The sequence below is a fragment of the Rhinoraja longicauda genome, chromosome 5, assembly GCF_053455715.1.
Source record: "Rhinoraja longicauda isolate Sanriku21f chromosome 5, sRhiLon1.1, whole genome shotgun sequence".
In the NCBI taxonomy this organism is placed as follows: domain Eukaryota; kingdom Metazoa; phylum Chordata; class Chondrichthyes; order Rajiformes; family Arhynchobatidae; genus Rhinoraja; species Rhinoraja longicauda.
In genome coordinates, this window is record NC_135957.1 from 68984292 (window position 1) to 69011556 (window position 27265).

A 27265-nucleotide genomic window follows, 5' to 3' on the forward strand; every position below is an offset into this window, starting at 1 on the left:
ACTGGAGAGTGGGCCTGACCTCCCTTCTACCTCATGGAGACCTTCAATCTATCTTCAATCAGACTTTACTGGATGTTATCTTGCACTAAACGTTTCCGAGCCCTGCGTTGCACCCTGGCTGCGATGCGCCGGCACCAGCAGGCCCTCGCTCTGACTCTCCCGCAGCTCCGGGCCTTTCCAGGTGAGACAGAGGTTCACCTGCACCTCCTCCAACCTCATCTATTGCATCCGCTGCTCCAGATGTCAACTTATTTACATCGGCGAAACCAAGCGCAGGCTCGGCGATCACTTCGCTCAACACCTGGGCTCGGTCCGCGTTGGCCAAACTGGTCTCCCGGTGGCTGAGCACTTCAACTCCCCCTCCTCTGTCCCAGTCTGACCTTTCTGTCATGGGCCTCCTCAAGTGCCATAGTGAGGCCCACCGGAAATTGGAGGAACAGCACCTCATATTTCGCCTGGGCAGCTTGCAGCCCAGCGGTATGAACATCGACTTCTCCAACTTTAGATAGTTCCTCTGTCCCTCTCTTCCCCTCCCCCTTCCCAGATCTCCCTCTATCTTCCTGTCTCCACCTATATCCTTCCTTTGTCCCGCCCCCCTGACATCAGTCTGAAGAAGGGTCTCGACCCGAAACGTCACCCATTCCTTTTCTCCTGAGATGCTGCCCGACCTGCTGAGTTACTTGAGCATTTTGTGAATAAACACCTTCGATTTGTACCAGCATCTGCAGTTATTTTCTTATATTATATATACCCTTTATCCTGTATCTCCACACTGTATATGGCTTGATTGTAATCATGTAAAGTTTTTTCGCTGACTGGATAGCGCACAACAAAATTGCTTTTCACGACACCTGAGCTAAACTGGACATGGACTTATGAACATAAACATTCAATACCCGATTACAAGACTTTAAATTAGGATAAATGCTCAAGAAAGGTATCACTGAATTAACAGTAATTGTGACTGTCAATTAGTTGAGGTAATTTCCCAAAAGTATTTCTATTAATTTCTGCATTGTATTTGAAGTAATGTATTGACTTTTTGCCTCCATATTTTACTTGTTTCCTCATCATTTGTGTCCATTACATAGAAATGTCTACATCAGTGTGGATTTGTTTTTATCTTGAATCAGGATATACCTGAACATTGTTGTTGGTTGAGATGATTTTAAGCTTGACTTTTTACCTGGGTGTTTTACTAAACTCAAGGTAGTATCCTACAATGGTCTGCATGCCACTGTGCTTCCAATGGAATTCCAGTTTCCAATTCTAATTCTAGATCATGCTGAAAATTGCATTTTGCGTTGTTGTCAGCTCGTAGCCAGTGCATTTGCTATCTTATCATGTACCTTGCTTGTACTCTCTATGTAGACTTCAACATGAGAAAGGATTGATTGGTAGAAGATCTGATTGGAAATTAAGACTCGAGTTTACACCTCAGGAATGCATGGGTCCAGGGAAGACGAAAACAAACAACAGTTTTTTAAAATTGTTGCTGCAAACCAGATCTAAAAATAGGAAATGCTGGGCACACTCAGCAGGTCAGACATTATGTGGGGGAAAAAAATGCAGTTACTGCTGTAGGTTGATCACCTTTCATCAGAGATAGAAAAAGTTAGAAGACATGCATGTTCTAATTTCGAAGGAGGGAGATTGGTGGAGAAAGCAAAATAAATAAATGAACAAACTGCTGGAGGAACTCAGTGGGTCAGGTGGCATTTGTAGAGGCAGAAAGATGGTTCATATTTGGGTGAAACCCCTGCATTCAGGCCGGCACAGTGACGCAGCGGTAGAGTTGCTGTCTTTGACCAGCCAGAGACCTAGGTTCGATCCTGACTATGGCTCTTGTCTGAAATTTGTACATTCTCCCCATGACAACGTAGGTTTTCTCCAGGTGTTCCGGTTTCCTCCCACATTCCAAAGACGTGCAGATTTGTAGGTTAATTGGCTTTTGTAAATTGTCCTTAGTGTGCAGAATAAAACTAGTGTACGGATGATTGCTGGTCAGTGTGAACTTAGTGGGCCGAAGGGCCTGTTTCCACACTTAATCTCTAAACTCGGTTAAACTGAATCAGCTCCTGCCTAATGTGCTGAGTTGCTCCAGTAGTTTTTATGCTCCATTATACAACAAATGCAGTCCCCTGAGTCTCCAAAACAAAGGGAATGCTTGAAAAACTGGAGAATGAGAGACTGAATGATACAAGCATAGATGATGCTGGGTTGTTAACTGAAACTGATCCATGAAGACATTAGTATTTGAAGCCAAAATGCCTTTTATCACGTCATCAAAAATTGATATTTCTTAGAAGATAACACGTTTTGTGAACCCCTATATTTGTTTCACTGGAATGAACTAAAAATGGACTTCCTTTTGGTTGTGAGTTTATTAACAACACAGGAGCAATTTAAAATAATGTACATGAGGCAAAGTGAGGGGTTATTTGCTAATCTTTGATTGCAACTTTAATTATTGAAGACCACCTTAAACACTATTTAAACAATTGGAACCAAAAATAATGGGGGACAGAATTAATGCTCCTTGTTCCATGCTCCATCTAATCTCGCATGCCTCCAAAAGGCTGAGTGCAATTATTCATCTAGGTCGTAACAGTTGTTGAAAATACTTAAATCAATGTTTTTTTGTGTATTAAAGGAATATTTTTTAGAACATAGAACAGTACAGCACAGGAACCGGCCCTTCGGCCCACAGTGTTTGTGCCAAACATGATACCAAGTTAAACTGATCTCATCTACCTATGTATGATCCATATCCCTCTACTCCCTGCACTTCTATGTGCCTATTTAAAAGTCTCCTAAATATCATTATCAGATCTGCCTCCACACCCACCCCTGACAATGCACTCCATGCCCACACTGCTCTCTGTGTAAACAAAATCTTGCCCCACACATCTCCTTTAAACTTCCCACTCTCATCTCATAAAGTGCCCTCCATAATGTTTGGGACAAAGACCCAACATTTATTTATTTGCCTCTGTACTCCACAATTAGAGATTTGTAATAGAAAAAAACCACGTGGTTAAAATGCACATTGTCAGATTTTATTAAAGGCCATTTTTAGACATTTTGGTTTCACCATGTAGAAATTACAGCTGTGTTTATACATAGTCCCCCCTTTTCAGTGCACCATAATGTTTGGGACACATGGCTTCACAGGTGTTTGCAATTGCCTCCTGAATGCAGGTATAAGAGAGCTCTGGGCACCTAGTCTTTCCTCCAGTCTTTCCATCACCTTTAGAAACTTTTATTGCTGTTTATCAACATGAGGACTAAAGTTGTGCCAATGAAAGTCAGAAGGCATTTATGAGACTGAGAAACAAGAATAAAACTGTTAGAGACATCAGCCAAACCTTAGGCTTACCAAAATCAACTGTTTGGAACATCATTAAGAAGAAAGAGAGCATTGGTGAGCTTACTAATCGCAAAGGCACTGACAGGCAAAGGAAGACCTCCACAGCTGATGACAGAAGGATTCTCTCCATAATAAAGAAAAATCCCCAAATACCTATCCGACAGATCAGAAACACACTTCAGGAGTCGGGTGTGGATTTGTCAATGACCACTGTCCGCAGAAAACTTCATGAACAGAAATACAGAGGCTACACTGCAAGATGCAAAAATAGTGAGGCCAGGTTACAGTTTGCCAAGAAGTATTTAAAAGAGCAACCACAGTTCTGGAAAAAGGTCTTGTGGACAGATGAGACGAAGATTAACTTATATCAGAGTGATGGCAAGAACAAAGTATGGAGGAGAGAAGGAACTGCCCAAGTTCCAAAGCATACCGCCTCATCTGTGAAACACGGTGGTAGGGATGTAATGGCCTGGGCATGTATTGCTGCTGAAGGTACTGGCTCACTTATCTACATTGATGATACAACTGCTGATTGCAGTAGCATAATGAATTCTGAAGTGTATAGACACATCCTATCTGCTCAAATTCAAACAAATGCCTCATAACTCATTGGCCGGCGGTTCATTCTACAGCAAGACAATGATCCCAAACATGCTGCTAAAGCAACAAAGGAGTTTTTCAAAGCTAAAAAGTGGTCAATTCTTGAGTGGCCAAGTCAATCACCCGATCTGAACCCAATTGAGCATGCCTTTTATATGCTGAAGAGAAAACTGAAGGGGACTAGCCCCCCAAACAAGCATAAGCTAAAGATGGCTGCAATACAGGCCTGGCAGAGCATCACCAGAGAAGACACCCAGCAAATGGTGACGTCCATGAATCGCAGACTTCAAGCAGTCGTTGCCCTGAAATGGGGGGACTATCTATAAACACTGTTATTCCTCTATGGCTCCAGCCAATCGATCTACTAAGCAATGTGCCTTTGGAATGTGGGAGAAGACCAGAAACTGCAGAATAAACCCATGCAGTGGCAGGGAACATGCAAATGTCGCACAAAAAGGTGTTGGTTGGAGCCCCAGTTAATGAAGCTGTGAATGGTAGCAGTGCTTGCCCCATTTAAGACTGCACCATGGGAGCACAGATTATAATTTATAATTTGGGGGAAAAAATTGCCTTTTGTGATCAGTTTTTGACAACTTTTCCCTTTTCTGTGTGATAATGTACGATGAAATCTAGCAATGGAAACTTGATTTGCTGAAAAAAAAAGCAAAGTGCTGGAGGTACTCAGCAGATCAGGCAGCACCTGTGAAGGAAACTGGACAGGTGATGTTTTGGATCTGGACTCTTCTTTACACTGATGTCAAGAGTGTTTTATTGTCATATGTCCCAGATAGAACAATGAAATTCTTACTATAATACTGTAATTATATTGGCCTGGGAAAAGTTCAGTTCTCTCAAAGCTGTGACACCATCATGAATTATTTCAAATATTCTGGGAATAGAACAGAAGTTCAAAAATATCTAAATTTGCTTTGTTAAAATGTGTTTGCAGCCTAATACTGTAGAATCTCCTTGTGTAAAACTTTCACAAATTCTGCAGTCAGTCCCCATTTTGCCATGCTTGATTAGACATCTCACATACGCATGTCGAGCTTAGATAATGAATTGACGTTTATCCTTGTACTTAAATGCACTTGCTCGCTCCAGATTTTCCAAACAATTGAATCGGCAGTGAGCTATTTCTAAAGCGTGCAGGAAATGCACTCTGCATGATTAGCGATTAACAATACGATAAAGACCATAAAGTCTATTTCAGGTTTTAATTGAGTGTAAAAACTGACGATAATAAATATTGATATACCTCTCGCTCTTTTGAAATTGTGCCAAGCGGTCTTTTATGCATACGTGTAAGTAGCATGTTTTGAATGCCAGCAGCTCCAAGAGTATAGCAAACCTTCAATACCACAGTCACGTGCCAACCTAGATTTTGAACTTAGTTTTGAGTTTGGGATGTGAATGCAAATTATTCGATTTGGGAACGTGTGCACTCAGCTGAGCTCGGTATTGATGGTTGAATTTGATAGATTTCAGGAATTTCTGTGTAACTACTATGTAATTACCTGCTCTGTTTTGAACTTTGGAAATCAGATGAGCACCCAGCAATGTCAAATCACCGTAGTCTTGAAATCATACAGGTCCTTTGGTCCAACTCGCCCGCGCCGATCAAGATGCCTCATCTAAACTAATCCCATTTTCCCAAGCATCCCTCTAACCTTTCCTATCGATGTACCTGTTCAATTAAACCTCTTTTGGAGCACTTCTCCCACAAACTTCAGATTCTCTCCCCCTCAGCATTCACTTGGGTCAGTTCTGGAAAATCACTTTCATCGCTTAATGAAGTTAGTCGTGTTCCATGGAAGTGTGGTCTTGATTAGAGTGCACTTCCGTCGAACATAGAACAGTACTGCACAGGTACAGGCCTTTCGGCTCACAATGTGCATGCTGAAGATGTTGCCAAGTGAAACTAATCTCTGCCTGCACGTAAGCCATATTTTATACCTAAAAGATAAACTTTAATATTGCGTTGTCTTGTTTCTATGTTGTATTTGTACTCGACCAGCTTAAATTTTGTAAAATAGATATATTTACTGTTGATTCACCATTCAGTTGCCATTTTGTTTTTCCATACCGAGGGGTCCAGATACGGGGGTCATAATCTCAGAATTAGGACTAAGGTAAGACATTTATTCACTCGGAACATGGTTTATCCTTGGATTTCTGTACCCCAGAAGGCTGTGGAGGTTTTGTCATTGAGTTAATTGGAAAGGGATTGATTGATATTTGAATATTAAGGGAAACAAAGTATGTAGGGATCGTGCAAGCTAATGCCACTGAGATAGAGGTTCAGCCACACGCTGTCTTAATGCTTGATGAAGCTCAAAGGGCTGGATAGCATTTTGCTGCTCCTGCTTTATAAAACCCCCAATTTTAAACACATGCACAATCCAATAAATAAAGTATTAATTACTATTCAAAATACAAATTTATTTATTGCCCTGCAGTGAATAAGATGTCAAGTTTTGATCACAAAGGAGTTTTTTTCCACCATTTTTTTAGATCTACACAATTCTTTCCAAAATCTTTCACCGAAGACTTCACTTTTGTTCAACAGTATTAACAGTCATCTGTTGAAAATGCAAATAAAAAGAAGGTTGCTGCTTTGAGCAAAGTCCTGCATATATTAGAGAGGGAATGATTTATTGGCTGGCTGCCGACTACCTTTGCGTTATTTCATGGGAATTTGTATTTTGTTTAAGAACTCTATGTTCCGTTTTTCTTAATAATGAGGATTGATGATCTCTCGGTAGTTAACCATGAATGGCAGATGATCTAACCTGAATAATCAAAGCTGCAGAATTGCAGAATTAACTACTAGTTAATGGCCTCTGCTTAGCATCTCAGTACTGGCTGCCTCAGCAGTTTCTCAACATTAGTTTTACACCGTAGTTATTAATGTTCATGGTTAAAAAAAAAAGCCAGACAGCTGTTGAAAGTTGACTGCAGTAAACAGAATAATCACTTGCTTGTGTGATTTACAAAGCGTAAGCCCAAGGATTCAATGTGATTTCATAATTTGTTTCTTTCCCTTCTAAAGAATTGTTCACATTTTAAATTTTTTCACCCGTAAATAGAAACTAGTGTAACCTTGTTTTGAAGTTCTATTCTTTGCACACGAAAACAGTTGCCATTTCTTGATGAGGTTGTGTTTACTTTATAGATCTTTCAGTTTGGAAGAGTGGTTTTCAACAGCTGGTTTTTCATCATTCATTGTGCCATCAATCCAATTCTCTTCCATTGCACTTGTTTTTTACCTTGTAAGAGTAGAATAAGGATCAAGCCATTCTTTTGAAAAGAAAAAACATCAACAAGGCAGCTAGTTCTATCCTTCTATTGTGCCTCTCTCCTCTTGCTTCTTCCCCTCTCATTAGCATGTGAATGATATATGATAAAAACGATTTTGATAGATGTTGGTGATGTGAAGCAGTGGACATATTTTGGAAAGGTTTGCTGAACTACAGTGCCCTCCATAATGTTTGGGACAAAGACCCATCACTTATTTGTGTACCTCTGCGCTCCACAATTTGAGATTTGTAATAGAAAAAAAATCACATGTGGTTAAAGTACACTTTGTCAGATTTTAATAAAGGCCATTTTTTATACATTTTGGTTTCACCATGTAGATATTACAGCAGTGTTTAGACATAGTCCCCCCATTTCAGGGCACCATAATGTTTGGGACACAGCAATGTCATGTAAAGTAGTCATGTTTATTGTTGCATATCCTTTGCATGCAATGACTGCGATTCATGGGCATCACCAGTTGCTGGGTGTCTTCTCTGGTGATGCGCTGCCAGGCATGTATTGCAGCCATCTTTAGCTTATGCTTGTTTTGGGGGCTCGTCCCCTTCAGTATTCTCTTCAACATATAAAAGGCATGCTCCATTGGGTTCAGATCGGGTGATTGACTTGGCCACTCTAGAATTGACCATTTTTTAGTTTTGAAAAACTCCTTTGTTGCTTTAGCAGTATGTTTTGGATCATTGTCTTGCTGTAGAATGAACCGCCGGCCGATGAGTTTTGAGGCATTTGTTTGAACTTGAGCAGATAATAATAATATATCCCTTTATTTGTCCCACACCGGGGAGATTTACAGATAGGATGCATCTATACACTTCAGAATTCATTATGCTACTACCATCAGCAGTTGTATCATCAATGAAGATAAGTGAGCCAGTACCTTCAGCAGCCATACATGCCCAGGCCATAACACCCCCACCAACGTGTTTCACAGATGAGGTGGTATGCTTTGGATCTTGGGCAGTTCGTTCTCTCCTCCATACTTTGCTCTTGCCATCACTCTGATAGAAGTTAATCTTCATCTCATCTGTCCACAAGACCTTTTTCCAGAACTGTGGTTGCTCTTTTAAGTACTTCTTGGCAAACTGTAACCTGGCCATCCTATTTTTGCGGCTAACCAGCGGTTTGCATCTTGCAGTGTAGCCTCTGTCCACTGAAGACTTCATGAACAGAAATACAATGGTCATTGACAAATCCACACCTGACCCCTGAAGAGTGTTTCTGATCTGTCGGACAGGTGTTTGGGGATTTTTCTTTATTATGGAGAGAATTCTTCTGTCATCAGCTGTGGAGGTCTTCCTTGGCCTGCCAGTGCCTTTGCGATTAGTAAGCTCACCAGTACTCTCTTTCTCTTTGTTCCAAACAGTTGATTTTGGTAAGCCTAAGGTTTGGCTGATGTCTCTAACAGTTTTATTCAGTTCCTATCCACCTCTATAAGATCACCCCTCAGTCTAATCATGCCTTCTTTGACTTTCATTGGCACAACTTTGGTCCTCATGTTGATAAACAGCAATAAAAGTTTCTAAAGGTGATGGAAAGACTGGAGGAAAGACCAGGTGCTGAGAGCTCTCTTATACCTGCATTAGGAGGCAATTAAACACCCATGAGTAATTACAAATGCCTATGAAGCCATGTGTCCCAAATATTATGGTGCCTTGAAATGGGGGCACTATGTATAAACACAGTGGTAATTTCTACACGGTGAAACCAAAATGTATAAAAATACCCTTTAATAAAATCTGACAATGTGCACTTTAACCTCGTGTGATTTTTTTCTATTACAAATCTCAAATTGTGGAGTACAATAAATAAATGATGGGTCTTTGTCCCAAACATTATGGAAGGCACTGTATATACCTTCTAATTCGGGTACCTACTTGTCAATAAATACTTCAACTAATTCATGTTAATTTTTTCTGTGTCCTTTGACAATCTTAGCCACTAAAATATATCATTCTCCAGCATGGGCTCCAAGGAGAGCTTTAGATTGCATGGGTTCCAAGGAGAGCTGGTCGACTGGTTAACAAATTGGCTTCATGGCAGGAAGCAGAGGATGATGGTGGAAAGTTGTTTTTCAGACTGGAGGCCTATAACCAAGCCTCAGGGTTTGGTGCTGGGCCCATTTTCAATTTTATTTATTTACCTGAAAGAAAGAATTGAGCACTGCCCAATGTAGATTTTGCCCTCTGAGTCATTCCTGAAGTAAAATACAAAGTGTGCTCTGCAGGTTCCTGCAGTTACAGTCAAAGTTTGTGACACTGGGATTAATTGTCTTAGGGGACATGATTCTGCAGCTCTCTGATTAATGTATCAACTTTTAAAAAACTGATTCTAATATTCATTTAGCGCCCATGGTTCACGGTTTGTCGTTGACATTGTGAGAAAGTATTTAGTGTACTTGTTTCATCAGGAGGAATTGGAAAGCAACTTTGGATAAGATTTTACACTTTGAATTGCTTGAGTAATGTTTGCTATTTCATTCTATGGGCTCCTTTGCAAGCCTGCATTGGATGGCTGTATGATTAGCCGAAAATCAGAATGTTCCAGCCAATTATTCCAAAACAAAAAGCCATGGTATTCCGATAGAATTTCCTGAGTTAACTTTCTTATGCACTTGACCAAAGTTGGTGGAACGTTGATAAAGATGGAATGACAATTGCCCAAATGCAAAGCATGACAATTAGTTTGTTGCAAGTGCACACTACATGTTCAACTTATAACTAATGTGTAATTTCATTTGATTAGAGGTAGGGCTTAAATTAATATATCCTTTGCAGGTACCATTAATATAATTTTGATAACCTAGTTGAATTTGCAAGTGTTGGCTGGATTCATAAATGTCTGAATTCGCCTTCAAATCCTGCAAGAGCGAGGATGTGGTTTGTTTCAACCTCTTGGGGTTAGATGGGTTGGGAATTTTCAAGCCAAGTGAAATTTGGCTCATTATGGTTTAAATATTTACAATACAAATAAGACGCAAAATCATTCAACTACCTACATTAAATCCGAGCACATTGTGTCTTTTTGTAAATCAGCATCTGCAGTTCCTTCTTTCCACACGAAGAGCTGCTTTGTTGAGGTAGATCCAACACTTCCACTCCCTCCAAATGACCTTTATCATTCATTTTGGAGTTGATGGGTTATTATTCCAATCTTACCTTTTGGAGGATGCTGGTGAATCATTTATTTAAACCACTGTAATCCTTCTTGAAAAGTACCCCCACTATCCAACTGGGTACTGAATTTTCGAATTTCCCACCATTCAGAATACTCAGCAGTGATGAAGGAACTGAAGTATATTTTCAAGTCAAAATCATATGTGGCTTGAGGAAGAACCTGCAGGTGGTGGGTCTCATCCCGAAACCTCGCCCATGCCTTTTCTCCAGAGATGCTGCCTGTCCCGCTGAGTTACTCCAGCTTTTTGTGTTTGTCTGTGGAGTCCACAGTGGTCCATTATTGGCTGTGGAAGAAGCGAAAACAAGGAATATATGGATGCGAACAGTGGAACTGGCAGGACAACTAGGGTGGGGGAGGAGCAGAGAGAGAGGGAATGCAGGGATTACTTGAAATGAGAGAAATCAATGGGCGGCTTGCTGGCCCAACGGTAGAGTTGCTGCCTTACAGTGAATGCAGCACCAGAGACCCGGGTTAGATCCTGACTACGGGTGCTGTCTGTACGGAGTTTGTACGCTCTCCCCGTGACCTGTGTGGGTTTTCCCCAAGATCTTCGGTTTCCTCCCACACTCCAAAGACGACAGGTATGTATGTTAATTGGCTTGGTAAATGTAAAAATTGTCCCTAATGGGTATAGGATAGTGTTAATGTGCGGGGATCGTTGGTCGGCGTGGATCCGGTGGGCCGAAAGGGCCTGTTTCCGCACTGTATCTCTAAACTAAACTAATACTGCTTGGTTGTAAGCTGCCCAAGCGAAATATGAGGTGCTGGTGTCAGGGCAGCAACCTCTCCCTCAGTGTTAGCAAGACTAAAGAGCTAGTTATCGACTTCAGGGAGCATGGTAGAGTACATCAGCATCAAAGGTGCCGGTAGAAATGGGCGAGAGATTCAAGTTCCTTGGCAGTAAATATAATCAATGGTCTGTTGTGGGCAAATCACATTGATGTGACAGCTAAGAAGGTACACCAATGCCTCTACATCTTCAGGAGACTGAGGAAATTCAGCAAGTCTCCAGTGACTCGTACAAACTACTACAAATGCACCATAGAAAGCATACTGTCGGGTTGCATCGTAGCTTAGTTTGAGAACAGCTCTGCCCAAGACAGCAATAAATTGCAGAGTTGTGGATGTAGCCCAGTCCATCACACAGACCAGACTCCCCACCATTGACTCCATATCCACTTCACACTGCCTCAGAAAATCAGCCAACATAATCAGAGAGTTGTTTCACTCCCATCATTCCTCTTTCTCCCTGCTCCTGTCTGACAGAAGGTAAAGAAGTTTGAAAACGTGCACCACCAGCTTCCGAACTTCTGTTTTCAGGCTTCTGAACGGTCTTTCCATTTATCCGCTCATTTCTGTAGCTGGATACTTTGACAGCCTTCGTTACAATCCACGTCTCCAGCAATCTTGGTATCATCTGCAAACTTACTAACCAGCCCATCTACATTTACGTCCATGTCATTTATATATATCATAAACAATAGAGGTTCCAGCACAGATCCCTGTAGAATTCCAATGGTTGCAGACCTCCAGCCTGGATATCGTCCTTCCACCACAACCCTCTGTTTTCTATCAATAGGATCTGTACAAAAGGGACGGGTTACACCTTAACAGCAGGGGCATCAACATTCTGGCAGGCAGGTTTGCTTGTGTTACACGTGTGGGTTTAAACTAAGTAGTGGGGGGGAGGGGTTGACAAATTGGGAATATGATGATGGAGTTAATGGGGAAGCGAATACAGGAGAAATTGCAAAGGACTCTCGAATAAATGGGAAGGAAAGTTCTAGATGGGATAAGAGAGTAAGGTCAGGGCCAATGGTGACCGGTGTGAGAGGGGAGGTGAATACCGAAGTTAAAGTGTTGTATTTAAATGCACAAAGTGTAAAAAATAAAGTGGATGAGCTTGAGGCTCAGTTAGACATTGGCAAGTATGATGTTGTGGGAATTACAGAGACATGGCTACAAGAGGACCAGGGCTGGGAACTGAATATTCAGGCGTATACGACCTATCGAAAGGACAGACTGATGGGCAGAGAGGGTGGGGTCGCTCTGTTGGTAAGGAATGATATTCACTCCCTTGCAAGGGGGGACATAGAATCAGGAGATGTAGAATCAGTATTGATAGAAATGAGGAATTGTAAGGGTAAAAAGACCCTAATGGGAGGTATCTACAGGCCCCCAAACAGTAGCCTCGACATAGGGTGCAATAGACAATAGACAATAGGTGCAGGAGTAGGCCATTCAGCCCTTCGAGCCAGCACCGCCATTCAATGCGATCATGGCTGATCACTCTCAATCAGTACCCCGTTCCTGCCTTCTCCCCATACCCCCTCACTCCGCTATCCTTAGGAGCTCTATCCAGCTCTCTCTTGAAAGCATCCAACGAACTGGCCTCCACTGCCTTCTGGGGCAGAGAATTCCACACCTTCACCACTCTCTGACTGAAAAAGTTCTTCCTCATCTCCGTTCTAAATGGCCTACCCCTTATTCTTAAACTGTGTCCCCTTGTTCTGGACTCCCCCAACATTGGGAACATGTTTCCTGCCTCTAATGTGTCCAATCCCCTAATTATCTTATATGTTTCAATAAGATCCCCCCTCATCCTTCTAAATTCCAGAGCTAAAATTGGCATGTCGCAAATGTAATGCTACGGTGGTTATGGGAGATTTCAATATGCAGGTAGACTGGGAAAATCAGGTTGGTACTGGACCTCAGGACAGGGAGTTTGTGGAGTGCCTCCGAGATGGATTCTTAGAATAGCTTGTAGGAAGATAGTAAAAGTTTCTTTAGGTATGTGAAGAGGAAAAAAATAGTTAAGGCAAAGGTGGGTCCCTTGAAGACAGAAGCAGGGGAATTTTTTATGGGGAACAAGGAAATGGCAGACGAGCTGAACCGGTACTTTGGATCTGTCTTCACTAAGGAAGATACAAACAATCTCCCAGATAGCGGAGTCCGGGGGTATGGGGAGAAGGCAGGGATGGGTACTGATTGGGAATGATCAGCCATGATCACATTGAATGGTGGTGCTGGGTCGAAGGGCCGAATGGCCTACTCCTGCATCTATTGTCTATAATAGGCCAGTTATGAATCCATTTGACCAAGTCGCAGTTAATCCCGTGCATCTTAATCTTCTGGTTCAGTCTACCATGGGGGACCTTATCAAACTTGTTTACTATATTTGAGATTGGCATGATTGTATTTATGTATAGGAAATGATTTGATTGTGTAGAATGCAAAACAAAGCTTTTCACTACACCTCAGCACATATAACAATAATATGCCGAAACCTAAACCCCCTTATAGTATAAATTAAAATCACCTCCTGTTATTAATTCAGACCAGACTATCTCAAAGCATGCCATGTGCTTTCTCGTTAATATTGAGTAAGCCAGGTGGTATTTATGGGAACATATTAACTTTAAGAGTGTTTAATACCTGTACTGACCTTTTAAGTTTCCATTCAGGTTTGCCTTTTATCTTAATTCAAAAGAATTATTAAAAGTAACGGCAACATAGAAAAAATACTAAAATGCATAATATATACATTCCATCAAGGGATAAGTCCACTTTAGCTAAAATCATGTAGTTTCCATCTTACCATATGTTTTCATGCTTATTCAGTTGTGAGCCTATTAGTGGGCCACTTGCGGTATCCTTTGGACTCAATCATGCAAAAATGTTTGTGAGATGAACTGAGGTTGTGAGAAAACTGTATTTAATATGAAACGTTATTTTCCATTCACCTTGAAATGGGTTGACTGCAAGACATGCTGAAAACAGAAACTTTTTTGCAACTTACTAGCATTAATTTTATGGATACGTTTTTCCAACTGGGGGAGTGCATTTTTCATGCTGTGCTGACCATTTGATAACTACTGTCTGTCTCTCAAGTTACAGTTGGCACATTGGAGCAGCAGCTTCAGACAAACCCAAGCAAGGAGGTATTTTTCTGGGCCTGGAAAAACATGTCAGGAAATGTTAATTTTTTTCTGGCAGTCACTATCTTCTGTCACCAAATGTGAAAACGCACACCTCCAGATTCAGGGACAGTTTTTTTCCCAGCTGTTCAACGAGATCTGGGTGTTCTAGTGCATCAGTCACTGAAAGGAAGCACGCAGGTACAGCAGGCAGTGAAGAAAGCCAATGGAATGTTGGCCTTCATAACAAGAGTTGAGTATAGGGGCAAAGAGGTCCTTCTACAGTTGTACCGGGCCCTGGTGAGTCCGCACCTGGAGTACTGTGTGCAGTTTTGGTCTCCAAATTTGAGGAAGGATATTCTTGCTATTGAGGGCGTGCAGCGTAGGTTCACTAGGTTAATTCCCGGAATGGTGGGACTGTCGTATGTTGAAAGGCTGGAGCAATTAGGCTTGTATACACTGGAATTTAGAAGGATGAGGGGGGATCTTATTGAAACATATAAGATAATTAGGGGATTGGACACATTAGAGGCAGGAAACATGTTCCCAATGTTGGGGGAGTCCAGAACAAGGGGCCACAGTTTAAGAATAAGGGGTAGGCCATTTAGAACGGAGATGAGGAAGAACTTTTTCAGTCAGAGAGTGGTGAAGGTGTGGAATTCTCTGCCTCAGAAGGCAGTGGAGGCCAGTTCGTTGGATGCTTTCAAGAGAGAGCTGGATAGAGCTCTTAAGGATAGCGGAGTGAGGGGGTATGGGGAGAAGGCAGGAACGGGGTACTGATTGAGAGTGATCAGCTATGATCGCATTGAATGGCGGTGCTGGCTCGAAGGGCTGAATGGCCTTCTCCTGCGCCTATTGTCTATTGTCTATTGTCTATCAGGCAACTGAATTATCCTACTGCAACCAGAGTGCTGAACTATGATCTACCTCATTGGTGACCCTTGGACTACCCTTGATCAGACTTTGCTGGCTTTACCTTGCTCTAAATGTTATTCCCTTATCATGTTTCTATACGCTGTAAATGGCTTGATTGTAATCACGTGTTGTCTTTCTGCTGACTGGCCCAACAAAAGCATTTCACTGTACCTCGATAAACTAAACTGAAACCAATGAACGTACCCCTGCCTAACTAAAATCCTAAGTTGATGTACAAGCTAGTCTGTTCCACAAGCCACCAACTACATCTCCTTGCTTTGCTGACCCTCGTCCTTCTGTTGCCATTATTATCATTTCCGCAAGGTTGGTGTGGAAGTCAGATCTATCACATATTTGAGGTTTGGGCGTTAAATTGGTTGGTGACATACAGTAGGAAGCTGTAATGGCTAAGAGTTTCTATTGCTGACATCATGCATGCCTCCTCCCCTGGCACTAACTTCTCCACAATTTAATAGCAGCTGTGGTATTAAATTTATTGAAAAATTATCTTGGCAATTTAGCAAATCATTTAGTGTTATAAAGTAGAGTTATTACAGCTTTAGCAGGAATATTCGCATTGTGGGAATAAATTTTTGAGGGGCTCAAAACCTTTCCTTCCCCTTTGATTACAATTTTATGAGAAAATATTGTTGTTACAGTGTTTTAAAATAAAATAGCAATTATATGGCGAGCCAACAGACAAAATCGAGTGAAATGATTAATAGTGAGAGAGGACCCCAGCGGTATGAACATTGACTTCTCTAACTTCAGATAGTCCCTGCTTTCCCGCTCTATCCCCTCCCCCTTCGCAGTTCTCCCACTAGTCTTCCTGTCTGTGACTACATCCTATCTTTGTCCCACCCCCTCCCTTGACATCAGTCTGAAGAAGGGTCTCGACCCGAAACGTCAAGCATTCCTTCTCTCCCGAGATTGTGCCTGACCCGCTGAGTTACTCCAGCATTTGTTGTCTACCTATGATTAATAGTGATTTGGTTTAATCCAAAGATAGACGCAAAATGCTGGAATAACTCAGCAGGACAGGCAGCATCTCTGGAGAGAAGGAATTGGTGACGTTTTGTGTTGAGTCCCTTCTTCATCCAAAGATCTTTGGCTGAAATTGGGTATCTGCTTTATCTGGCACTGAATGTAGTATTGACCAACTAGTTTCATATTACAAAACAGGTTCTGACATCCTTCTAGATTCTGAGCATTACTTTGAGGCAGTATTGAAATTATTAGTTGCACAATAAAAACTGGCAACAAAAGACTGGCAAACAGGGAGTTTGTATGTTTTTCCCAGTGACCCCGTGGGTTTTTCCTGGGTACTCTGGTTTCATCCCACACTCCAAAGACCTACAGGTTTGTAGGTTAATTGGCTGAGGGAGAGATTGTAAATTGTCTCTCGCGTGTTGGATAGTGTTAGTGCAAGGGGATCGCTGGTTGGCACGAAGGGCCTGTTTCTACTCTGTATCTCTAAGCTAAACTAAAACAAATTGCACCTTAATCAGTAAAAAAAAAATGGAGAAAGGAGGATGTGCAGGTGCTGGAATCTTGAGCAATACAAAAAAGTGCTGGAGTAACTCGGAGGGTCAGCCAGCATCTCTGGGGGACATTGCTTGGTGGCGTTTTGGGTCGGGACTGTTCCCCAGATACATTTTATTAATTAATGCTTGTGGTTTCCCTTTTCTGATCTCTTTATGTTGTGTTGCTGGCTTGTATCATATCATATCATATCATATATATACAGCGCGGAAACAGGCCTTTTCGGCCCACCAAGTCCGCGCCGCCCAGCGATCCCCGCACACTAACATTATCCTACACACACTAGGGACAATTTTTACATTTACCCAGTCAATTAACCTACATACCTGTACGTCTTTGTATGGGATGATGAAAGATTTAGCCTTCCGGTGCCAAGAGAAATGGGAGCCCATTGCATGTAACAGTGGTGGTGCCACCCATAGCCCACTAATGTAGAAAGGAACAAAGCCAATACATGTGCCATGTCCACCGTATGAGTGAAACTGGCTATAACCCATTTCTCATTCTATTAGAAACATAGAAAACATAGAAAATAGGTGCAGGAGTAGGCCATTCGGCCCTTCGAGCCTGCACCGCCATTCAATATGATCATGGCTGATCATCCAGCTCAGTAGCCTGTACATGCCTTCTCTCCATACCCCCTGATCCCTTTAGCAAAAAGGGCCACATCTAACTCCCTCTTAAATATAGCCAATGAACTGGCCCCAACTACCTTCTGTGGCAGAGAATTCCACAGACTCACCACTCTCTGTGTGAAGAAATGTTTTCTCATCTCGGTCCTAAAGGACTTCCCCCTTATCCTTAAGCTGTGACCCCTGGTTCTGGACTCCCCCAACATCGGGAACAATCTTCCCGCATCTAGCCTCTCCAACCCCTTAAGAATTTTATATGTTTCTATAAGATCCCCCCTCAGTCTTCTAAATTCCAGCGAGTACAAGCCCAGTCTATCCAGTCTTTCCTCACATGAAAGTCCCGCCATCCCAGGGATCAATCTGGTGAACCTTCTCTGTACTCCCTCTAAGGCAAGAACGTCTTTCCTCAGGTTAGGAGACCAAAACTGCACACAATACTCCAGGTGCGGTCTCACCAAGGCCCTGTTCAACTGCAGCAGAACCTCCCTGCACCTAAACTCAAATCCTCTTGCTATGAATGCCAACATACCATTCACTTTCTTCACTGCCTGCTGCACCTGCATGCTTGCTTTCAATGACTGGTGCACCATGACACCCAGGTCACGTTGCATCTCCCCTTCTCGCAATCGGTCACCATTCAGGTAATACTCTGCTTTCCTGTTCTTGCCGCCAAAGTGGATAACCTCACATTTATCCACATTATATTGCATCTGCCATGCATTTGCCCACTCGCCTAATCTATCCAAGTCACTCTGCAGCCTCCTAGCATCCTCCTCGCAGCTAACACTGCCACTCAGCTTCGTGTCATCCGCAAACTTAGAGATGTTGCATATTATTTGCTATTATTCAACCTTAGGGGCAACGTAAATATAGATCAACATTCATTGTTAGTATGAATAGGTTATTCCAACACTTTTTAAAAAATCAATGTTTTGATGCCATTATAATTGTTATAAAAATATAAAATAAATATAATAATATAACATAAAATCAGGCTGAAGAAGGGTCCTGAACCGCTGCCTGTCGATTTCCCTCCATTGATGCTGCCTGACCAGCTAAGTTCCACGAGCAGTTGTTTTTTTTGCTCAATATTCAAGCATCTTGTGTTTCCATTTTAATGTTTTCATAAGGTTACAAAGCATTCTGCTTCAACACTTGAGTATTTGTGATGTGAAGATGGACACTAAATGCTGGTGTATCTCAGAAGGACAGGCAGCATCTCTGGAGAGAAGGAACGGGTGATGTTTTGGGTCGAGACCCTTCTTCAGACTTCAATCTGCAGAAGGGTCTTGAGCCGAAACGCCATCCATTCTTTTCTCCAGCGATGCTGCCTGTCCCGCTGAATTACTCCAGCATTTTGTGTCTGTCTTCATGGTATTTCCTAAACGTGACTATCTTCAGTGTAAGCAAGCATCTGCAATTCCTTCATATACAGTATTTGTAGTGTGATTGGGTTTATAGTTTTTCCTACTGACATCAGTTTTATAATGTAACTAGACGACCCGTGGACTCGTTGGGTCCCGTTGTTAATAAAGGTTCTATAGTAACTGAGCAGCAGGCGGCGCGGGCTGTGCGGCGGCCGGTTGCGGCCTCCGCCCACCAGGCTGCCTGCCGCGGGCCAGCTTCTGCAGCTCCACCGGCACTACGGCGCTGGCGCAGGGTTTCACCATGTACTCCTGGAAGCCCTGCACGCCCATGGCCCCTCGCCGCCTCAACCCGCTCGCCGCAGGCCGGGGGGCATGGCAAAGGGTAGACGCGGGCACCGGGCGGTGAGGAGTGGGAGGCGATGGGGGGGAGGGGGGTGGAGAGGAAAGGCACTTTGTCAAATGTCATGAACAGGACAGCATGTTTTGTGCCCAATGTGTTTTGTTTTTAGTATCTGTGACTAGATAATTTCAGAATTTATCCTTTGAAAATGATTCAAGAAGCTTGGATATGGTCCAACCAGTAATTTGAGAAGATTATTTTCCAGAGATAGAGGGAATTGGATTAAATTTCCATTTGTAGCAATTTTACAACTGGACAACTTGAAATATGCCGTAAGAGCTGGTTAAATAATAGTCAGCGGCTGATGAAGAAGACAAATGTAGATTTTGTCTGCATGTGATTTTTAAAAAAAAATCCCATTCAAGAAGTTTCGCAGAGTGGGGATGACGGCGTCTGTGTCGAGCATTATCATTGTATCAACGTAAATTAGTTAAGTAGATTTTCATTGTTCACGTACATATATATAAGCATTTATTCATGCTCATAGTCATCTTTGTAAGTAATGTTAATTTAATGTACTGTATTTTGTTTCTTTAGGCCACTGTAGCTAGTTCTGCGGAATAAGTTGTCAAACTTCCAGTCTTTGTGCTTGTTACTGTGACTAAGTAATGGTTGTGTTTAAAACTTTAGCTGCTTCCTATTGAATGAAATATGCAATTTATGTGAAATCAAAACCTAATTTATCTTCAGTTATGTCCAGCTGTCTGTCCCCTTGCATTCTGAAAAAAATAGAAATTATTTTATTGATTTTTTTTCCCCAATAATTTTTGTGCTTTTGGCAAGTTTGGGATGCCATATAATTAGTGACAAGTGTAACACAAGGTAGAGGTTGTAATGATTGTAGACTGTCGGAACCAAAAACAAATACATGCTTGAGCTATTTTGTTCGATTAGCTGCCCTCCGCACCCAGAAATTAAGAAATCACTGACTGTCGACTAGAATTGTGCTTTAGTTTCCAGAAAATCTCTCAGAAATAAATGATATAATGTTATAGCACTATCTGCAGAACCAATAGGCCACACCTATAGGCTTGGTATCACAAAATGCTGGAGTAACTCAGCAGGTCAGGCAGCATCTCAGGAGAGAAGGAATGGGTGACGTTTCGGGTCGAGACCCTTCTTCAGACTGAAGGAGGGTCTCGAGCCCGAAACGTCACCCATTCCTTCTCTCCTGAGATGCTGCCCAACCTGCTGAGTTACTCCAGCATTTTGTGATACCTTCGATTTGTACCAGCATCTGCAGTTATTTTCCTACACCCACAAGCATGTGTTATTTGATGTCATTGTAAAGGAAGTAGTGAGATTTAATCTTGGGCTCGATATGGAAATTTAACTCGTAACTATAAGTGGCAGCATGTTTTATTACCGATTTACATCTTATTAATTTTCCAAATAGTTCCTTTTGGTGTGAAAATACTTGATGCTGCAGATAAACCTGTTGTAGCAACTGACAAGATAAATATGCATTTGTCTTCTGAGCAGCCACGATTGCATAATGATATGTGTATCTTCTGATTGAACATTTGTGGGGTTTTTTAAAACTAAATTGAGGTTATAAATTCGAGGCATGAAGCCAAATATATAATACCTTTCATGGTGAACCTGGAAGATTTCCGTTAAGGAAGTCTTAAAATCTCGGATTAACTCTTGATCATATCCTTGTAGAGTCATAGAGTGATACAGTGTGGAAGCAGGCCCTTCAGCCCAACTTGCCCACACCAGCCAGCAATGTCCCAGCTACACTAGTCCCACCTGCCTGCGCTTGGCCAATATCCCTCCAAACCTGCCTAACTGGTTCTTGAACAATGGGATAGTCCCAGCCTCAACTACCTCCTCTGGCAGCTTGTTCCATACACCCAACAGCCTCTGTGTGAAAGAAAAAAAAATACCCCTCGGATTCCTATTAAGTATTTTCCCCTTCACCTTGAACCTATGTCCTCTGGTCCTCGATTCCCCTACTCTGGGCAAGAGAAGTCTTCTAAATCCATTGTTGAGAAAGAGAATATACAGTAACTGTTACTTCTGTTCATAAAATTTCTTGTATATCTATTCAAAGTATTGAAGTTGTAGCATTGCTGAGACACAAATGCCCTTTAAACAGTACGGAAATCTGAAATTAAATTCCAGTCTGAAAAGATAACTGTTGTCACTGAAAATGATCAGGCAATGCTGTCCCATTGGAGCAGGGAAATATGCAGTTGGTAGACTTCATCTGCTTGATTCCGTTCACGGCAGCAGATCTCTGATCAGAATCTGGAAGGAGCTGGGTGGTTGTAGATCCATTATAAAATTTACACTCTAATCTTCTTGCCAATCAGTAGCTGTAAGCACATTATTAATTAATAATCTTAGTTGAGATGGATAAGGAAATATAATAAATAACTTGGATCATGTTCATTTTTGGGTATTCCTGTTTTAGTCATGGGGTGATTTTTTAAAAGTGTGAATTGAGTGTATTTTGTACTGTAAAGGGATGTTCAGAGCTCTAGCAAAGTCTTATGATATAGTTCCATTCTAGTGACTGTGATTTATGGGATTTATGTCTGTCGAGTCTACTTCACTACCTTTATTGTAATTGCAACTTCATGTTCCACCAAAGCAATGTTATTCACCATTCTCTCTTGCATTATTCTGTAGTCATGTAAAATTGATTGACCTGCTAATAATTAACATTTTTGTATAACTGATCATTTTTTTTCTTCTAACTCTTCCAGATTCTGTGCCGAAAATGGGCAAAACAATGAATGTAGCAAGTTGACGTCTGTTAAAGTCCTTTAAGAACGGCTGTTGATTCTGGAACTACTTAAGAGTCTGGATTTGCTGTGCTTGTGCATCTGGGCGAAACCATTTAAAAATCAATGCTGTAGTAAAATGCTTCCTGACAGCTCAGTATTACTTCAGTATTGCTAATTATTTTCCTCCAAAGAACTTGGCTATCATAAGAGGGGGAGGAAGTTGGCCATATTTTATTTTCCCAGTTTGTAAGGACTTTGTCGTTAAATGATTTTTTTTCAAACATTGGTAAACATTAGTCGCATACTTCGGAAAGAAATTAAGAGGAGTATTCTCGATCATATTTTTAACCGTTAAAGCATAATTCAAGATCATGAAAAGACCAAATAAACATCGACAACTTCAGTTCTTCAGCCTCTTCAGCAGGAAACCTAAATCTAAATCAAAGCTGGAGATGTCTGCAGTCACAGTTGAGGGAGTAAACACTAAAACTGAGAGTGAGGATGAGAAAAAGACCACCTCCTCTATCAGGACAATACAATCCTCCAGTAACGAACAATTATTAGGCACTCTGGAGTGTCCTCTCTGCCTTCTTAGCCAGCCTCGATCTCAATTCCCAGAGATCATTTCATGTCATCATCGTTCGTGTCTGGATTGCTTACAGCAATATTTGAAAATTGAAATTACTGAAAGCAGGGTCAACGTTGCCTGTCCAGAATGTTCAGAATTGTTTCATCCATCGGATATCCGTATGATTCTCAACAATGGGACTTTGATGGAAAAGTATGAAGAATTCATGCTACGAAGATACCTTGCATCTGATCCAGATGCCCGATGGTGCCCTGCACCTGACTGTAGGTATGTACCACATAAATAGTTATTCTAATCTATTTTCTCTGCAGGTTTAATAGATAAATGAGATGGGATAGCTATGGTTACAGACCAAGCTCTTTAAGTGATTTTATTTGTCTTCGGGTAGCTGATAATTGAGTGTACAGGATTATGTACTCACATTACAGAGATGGCTAATAGTTCAGCCATATGTATGTAAAGTGTTAATTGATAACTTTTTGCCTTGAGTTTGTCTTGGGTCACGCTGAAGATGTAATGGATCTGGATTTTTTGCCATGCTGAACTCTTTAGGAAGAACTGACATGCAATAGTAGCTCAGTCTCTTGCTCCACCTTCCTCCTCTACCTAGGCTCCATCTGCATGGGCTGGAAGGGGAAGAAAATCAATTGATATAGTACATTGTGCCAGGTGAGCAACATTGTCACATGTGTACTCTCTCACTTCAGGCTGAAGTGAATGGGTAATGAGGCGAACAAGAAAATGTAAACAATTTTATGATTGACTTGCAAGGGATCATATTATGAGTGAATCTTGACATAACTTCCATATCTGTGTAACCTATTTAATTTAAACAGGAATTTAATGAGCTGAATTCTTTTTGCTTTACTTTTCTTTCCCCAAAATGCTGATTTTCGAGCTCTCCTCAGCATTTGCCTGATAACATAGACTAGGAACATAAACATACCATTGTATTACAGTATTACATTGGTCATTGAATAATTGCATTCTGAAGAAGTTCCCTTTCTCTAAACTAATACCTGTCCAAATGATAGGCTATTTATAGCATTTAAATGTATTCACCTTAGTATTTTATAGATCCGTGACTCCCACATGCCAGATGACAGTGTTCCTGGTTGTGGGACAGTGCTGCGTTGTCTCTGGGTATGATATTTTGAATAGGAGTCTTTTTTTCCTTAACTCATTTTCATGTGCCAGGATATGATAATAAAGTTTTGAAAAAATCTTTGCAAAACTGTTGACTAACTCATAGATTTTCTTTTGTGTGTAAGGCAATCATTTGACTCTCCTTGCTTGTGCTGTGATTAGTTCTCACCACCATCAAAGTTCTCCCACTTTCTTATATGTTAGCAGTTTAGATTGAAATGCCAATAAACTTTTCAGGTGATGTAGTGGTCTAGCACTAATTGTCACAGTATTACATATACTAATTGTTTACAAACTTGTTTCAACCTTGTGCTCATCCGGATCATGAGCTTTTAGTTTTTGTTATAATCAGAAAGATATCTTCAGCAACATTCCTTTTATCACTGTGAACATCTGTACCAAATCCTCCCTCTGTATTAGTTCCAGAAAAGTCAGCCCTAGTTTCTCCAACTGTTCCCCATAATTGGTGGTTTCTAATTCAAGGCCTTGGCCTACATTTCATTCCCATATCCATTCCATTGTGAACATCCCAAAAATGCTGGCATGCTAGTCAATATCTTTACTGCATTATTATTAAGCTTTGGTATTAAATTCCCCTCATTGTGAGCTTTTTCTCTCTCCACGTACTTAATGATGCAATATATATATATATATGTATATCTAGTTTCCTCTGCTTCTCCATTCCATTTTAAAGTTGTACTCTTCCAGGTATAAACCTATTGTATCGCTACTTTTTTTAATGCATTAAATGGCACCTAACCAAGCTCCAAATCTGTATATCCTTCTGAGTCTTCTGCATTGCTTTGACAGCTTTCTGCACTGTTCGATGTTATCAACAATATTTCACTACTTCATTTGTTTAAGTGCATCTGCCGGGCAAACATGGATTCTCGGACACTTTACTAGCCACTGTCTGTCAGAATGATTCCTCACGATATACCGAAAGTCTCAACTGTTCCTATTTAAATAATAATTGCATTCAGGGACGAGTGCCTAATTTTCTTATCTTTCTTTGGGTTCTCTTATCAAAAAGTGCCTGCAAGCTCTTGTTTTGTAGTTTAAGCTGTTTTGTAGTTTAAGTCTGTATACCAATGAATTTACTGAAGTTATTTTATTGTCAACAGATAAAGATCAATAGTGGTAAGTATTCCATTGGTATTTGACATAATCACTTATGAATTTGTGATACCTGCTCTCAGATTGGGTCAGATGTTTTGGAGACACAATAGACTGCAGATTCTGGAAGTAGAAATGAGGAACCGCAGATGCTAGAATCTTGCGTAGAGCACAAAATGTTGGAGTAACTCAGCAGGTCAGGCAATATCCCTGGAGAACATGGATAGGTAACATTTTGGGATGGGACCCTTCTTCAGACTGATTTAGGAGACATGAGCAAAAATAAAACTGCTGATGGAACTCAGTGGTGTTTAAGAGAAGACAAAATGTAGTCTGTCCATTTCCCTCCATAGAAGCTGCCAAACCTACCGACTTCCTCCAGCAGGTAGATTGTTTGACTCCTTGTTTCAATTGCTATTGCACAAATTCCTAAATTTTGGACATTATATTTACAAATTCTCTCCACATTCCACTTTTGTCATATTTTTGCCTTCAAGTATAATTTTTAGTTGGTCTATTTTTTCTTAAAAGCTTTTCTAGCTGAACCATTTTGCACATTGTTTGATACTATGATTGTACTTGCATAGCAAGGCAGTATATTGCCATCTCTAAAACATCCACTACAGCTCCCCCTTGCTGAGTTCTTTAATAGCTTGTCTTGTGCTTGTGCTTCTTGTTTCTGATACTGACTTCTCCACGATCCACTTCTAGTTTCTTCATAAACCAGTTCCTAATTTATCAGGTCTGAAGAATGATTCCGACCCAAAATGTCACCTATCCTTTTCCTCGATAGATGCTGCCTGACCTTCTGAGTTACTCCAGCACTTTGTGTCTTTCCTTATTTAGCTGATACAGCTGAGTATGCATTTCTGAAATTTTACTTGCCTGATATTTCTGACTATCTTAAGATGTAGCCATCTGATATTTCGTATATATATCTTCTCTTAGATCCCTCCCATCACATTTCTTATGTGCATTATTACAATACAATGAAATACTGAGTCTTTAGACAGAATATGTTTTCAGCTAAGTCAATAATATAGTCCCCAAAAATATGTATTAATTTGTCAGTTATATAGAACATCATTATGTACTTTTTGATAGGACTTTTATTGTTAGGAGATGAGAAAACAATTTGTTAAATATTTTGAGTATACATGACAATTGTTTATATAGAATAAATTGTGAGATTATCCAAAGTATATTTTAATCTTTTCTCCATCTGCATCTTGTACCTTGGACTGGATCTCCTTGGAATCACGTTACATAAACTATTGCTCTATATTCAAGTGCAGTATGTACACCGATCAGCCAAAACATTATGACCACTGACAGGCGAAGTGAATAACATTGATTATCTTGTTACAATGGCACCTGTCAAGGGGTGGGATATATTCGGCAGCAAGTGTATAGTCAGTTCTTGAAGTTGATGTGTTGGATGCAGGAGAAATGGGCAGGAGTAAAGACCTGAGCGACTTTGACAAGGGCCAAATTGTTATGGCCAGACAACTGGGTCAGAACATCTCTGAAACGGCAAGGCTTGTGGGGTGCTCCCGATCAGCAGTGGTGAGTACCTACCGACAGTGGTCCGAGGAGGGACAAACCACAAACCGGCGATAGGGTGTTTCGGCGCCCAAGGCTAATCGATGCGCGAGGGCAACGAAGGCTATTCCGTCTGGTCCGAACTGCCAGAAGGTCTACGGTGGCACAAGTCACAGAAAATTTTAATGGTGGTCATGGGAGGAATGTGTCACAATACACAGTGCATCACACCCTGCTGCGTATGGGGCTGCACACGGAGGACCAGTAGCATATTAGGCAGGCGGTCATAATGTTTTGGCTCATCAGGTCATAATGTTTTGGCTCATCAGGTCATAATGTTTTGGCTGATTGGCGAATATTTTTACACATATCTGCATTATAATGTTCCCTATTCTTTAAAGAAGAGAACCTTTTTCATGTGACGACTAAATGTAATGCCTGAATTAATTTTAAGTGTTTGGCTCTCAAAGGGAACTAATTCTCTTTAGGGTAAGCACTTTTCTAGATGCATCGTATTTAACAAAAAATGCTGTTGCAATAATTAGCTCATGAAATGACTTGTCGGATACTTGACTTGTGTTATATTAGGCAACTTGTTTTCAGATTATTTGCCGAAGTGATGAATTTAGGTATGGTGCAGTAAAATGATAGTTTCTAAATCTTCCTTTACCTGACATGAAAATAATGCCTTTTATTAAACTGCACATTATCTGCAGTGAGACCGCACCTGGAGTACTGTGTGCAGTTTTGGTCTCCAAATTTGAGGAAGGATATTCTTGCCATTGAGGGCGTGCAGCGTAGGTTTACTAGGTTAATTCCCGGAATGGCGGGACTATCATATGTTGAAAGACTGGAGCGACTAGGCTTGTATAGACTGGAATTTAGAAGGATGAGAGGAGATC

General features: G+C 41.1%; 1 protein-coding gene across 3 annotated transcripts in view; it reads left to right on the plus strand.

Moving 5' to 3' along the window:
* LOC144593731 (E3 ubiquitin-protein ligase RNF19A) overlaps positions 1 to 27265 on the plus strand; it is an 87131-nt gene that overhangs the window by 14964 nt on the left and 44902 nt on the right. For 2 of the 3 annotated variants that reach the window (XM_078399725.1, XM_078399724.1), the window contains exon 2: positions 21950 to 22826. In XM_078399725.1, the coding sequence (XP_078255851.1) occupies positions 22342 to 22826 (485 nt within the window). In that variant the 5' untranslated portion in view covers positions 21950 to 22341. Of the gene's footprint in view, positions 1 to 14384; positions 14404 to 21949; positions 22827 to 27265 lie in introns of those variants that run through there. The other variant, XM_078399726.1, reaches the window with a different exon arrangement.